Source organism: Echinococcus granulosus (genome assembly GCF_000524195.1).
Source record: "Echinococcus granulosus chromosome Unknown EG_S00537, whole genome shotgun sequence".
Classification (NCBI taxonomy): domain Eukaryota; kingdom Metazoa; phylum Platyhelminthes; class Cestoda; order Cyclophyllidea; family Taeniidae; genus Echinococcus; species Echinococcus granulosus.
The window spans coordinates 1-1,311 of record NW_020170916.1 but is presented as its reverse complement, the minus strand read 5'-3'; the positions used below and the strand labels follow the sequence as shown (position 1 = coordinate 1,311).

At 41.7% G+C, this 1,311-nt stretch overlaps 1 protein-coding gene across 1 annotated transcript in view; it reads left to right on the top strand. All coding sequences in view use genetic code 11, as the record gives it.

The window, feature by feature from the left end:
* The window catches only part of EGR_11220 (hypothetical protein), a gene marked incomplete at both ends in the record, with an annotated part of 1,224 nt that extends 626 nt beyond the window's left edge, over nucleotides 1-598 (top strand). Inside the window, 2 exons of the mRNA XM_024500467.1 lie at nucleotides 320-410; nucleotides 506-598. Coding sequence (XP_024345119.1) covers nucleotides 320-410; nucleotides 506-598 — 184 coding nt within the window. The remainder of the gene's footprint in view (nucleotides 1-319; nucleotides 411-505) is intronic.
* Between the last annotated feature and the right edge of the window lie 713 nt (nucleotides 599-1,311).

Here is a 1,311-nt window from a genome sequence, read left to right as displayed (position 1 = left end):
GTAGTTTATTCGGGTCGCTACCATGAACGAGAACTGCGGTTTCTCGCAGTCACGAGCATGCAGAAATGAGCGTAGTTATCTAACTTATTGGTTCATTAAAGAAGTCCGTATCTGTTGTAACTTGTAGGGTGGGTCAAGTGTCCCTGAGTGTGCGTCACTTGCCACTCTCCCATCCCGAAGCCTCTTATTACAAAATGTCATTTAAGTGTGCTGGCTGTGGTTCGGGCTTGTGCATTCACCAAACAATTTGCAGACGTTGAATTGAGCTTCTCGGCCATCTGACTGCACGTTTTCTGTTTGTCTGTGTGTAATTTTTAAGTCAGAGTAAGCAAATATGGCTCAGCCAGTCATCCATGAGGATTGTTTCGCAGCTTAGTTCATTGTTCTGTCTTTATCGTGAGCTTAAACCAGTTAGGATGTATCCCCTGTGATTCATGAGATCTTATGGGCTGCGGTAAAGGCAATGTGATGGACCTTAATGATGCCCAATTTTTTACTATTTAAGGGAATTATGGAAGATGGTGCAAAACAATATAATCCGACTTTACTTGATCATGGCTTGCATTTACTTAAAAAATTTCGGTCACCATTACTGTAGTGGTCATAGAAGTCGAATCTCCTCTCAACTTCCCTGCCTTTAGTGCTAGTGAATTAATTTCCTTAACCAATCAGTTCAAGCGCTCAAACGAATGAAGAGAGAAGCTTAGTTGAGGGGCTCCAACTGTCACACTTTGATTTCATGCGCCTATTTCACAAAGTCGAAATGATATCTCTTCCACTGGACACCAGCTCTAATGAAGAAGGCAGTGCGTGACATAAGTAACTTGGTTTCCAAACTTCAAGTAGATGTCCCTTTTCTATTCTCAAGTTTTATAGGCATTATCTCTAGAATAGGGTCAGTTTTATTTTGAAGTTTACTGCAGCAAAACAGAACTGTTATTCAACTCTTGTCAAAGTTCAGCCTAAAAGGAGCCTGGGTAGTGGTGAGGCTTCTCGTTAATAAATTAATTTCTTTTTTCCTGAATTTGCTTCAAATGGACAGTTGCCTTCATGAAGACTATTTAATTCACATGATACTGGTTACTGTGACAAATCAGCATATCGTGTCCTTTTGTTGGAGCTGTAGGCACTAAATTTTGTGGTTCTTGCGCGATTCACCACTCTTCAAGGTGGATCACATCCAGTACAAATAAGGACCCTGCTACCCAATTGTCGATCTCCCTGCTGCTGTGTGTATGCCTTTGACACTATTCATCGGGTAGGTTCCCTTCTTGAAGGTGCAGTCAGTTCATGCCGAAGTGTGCGTGCAAT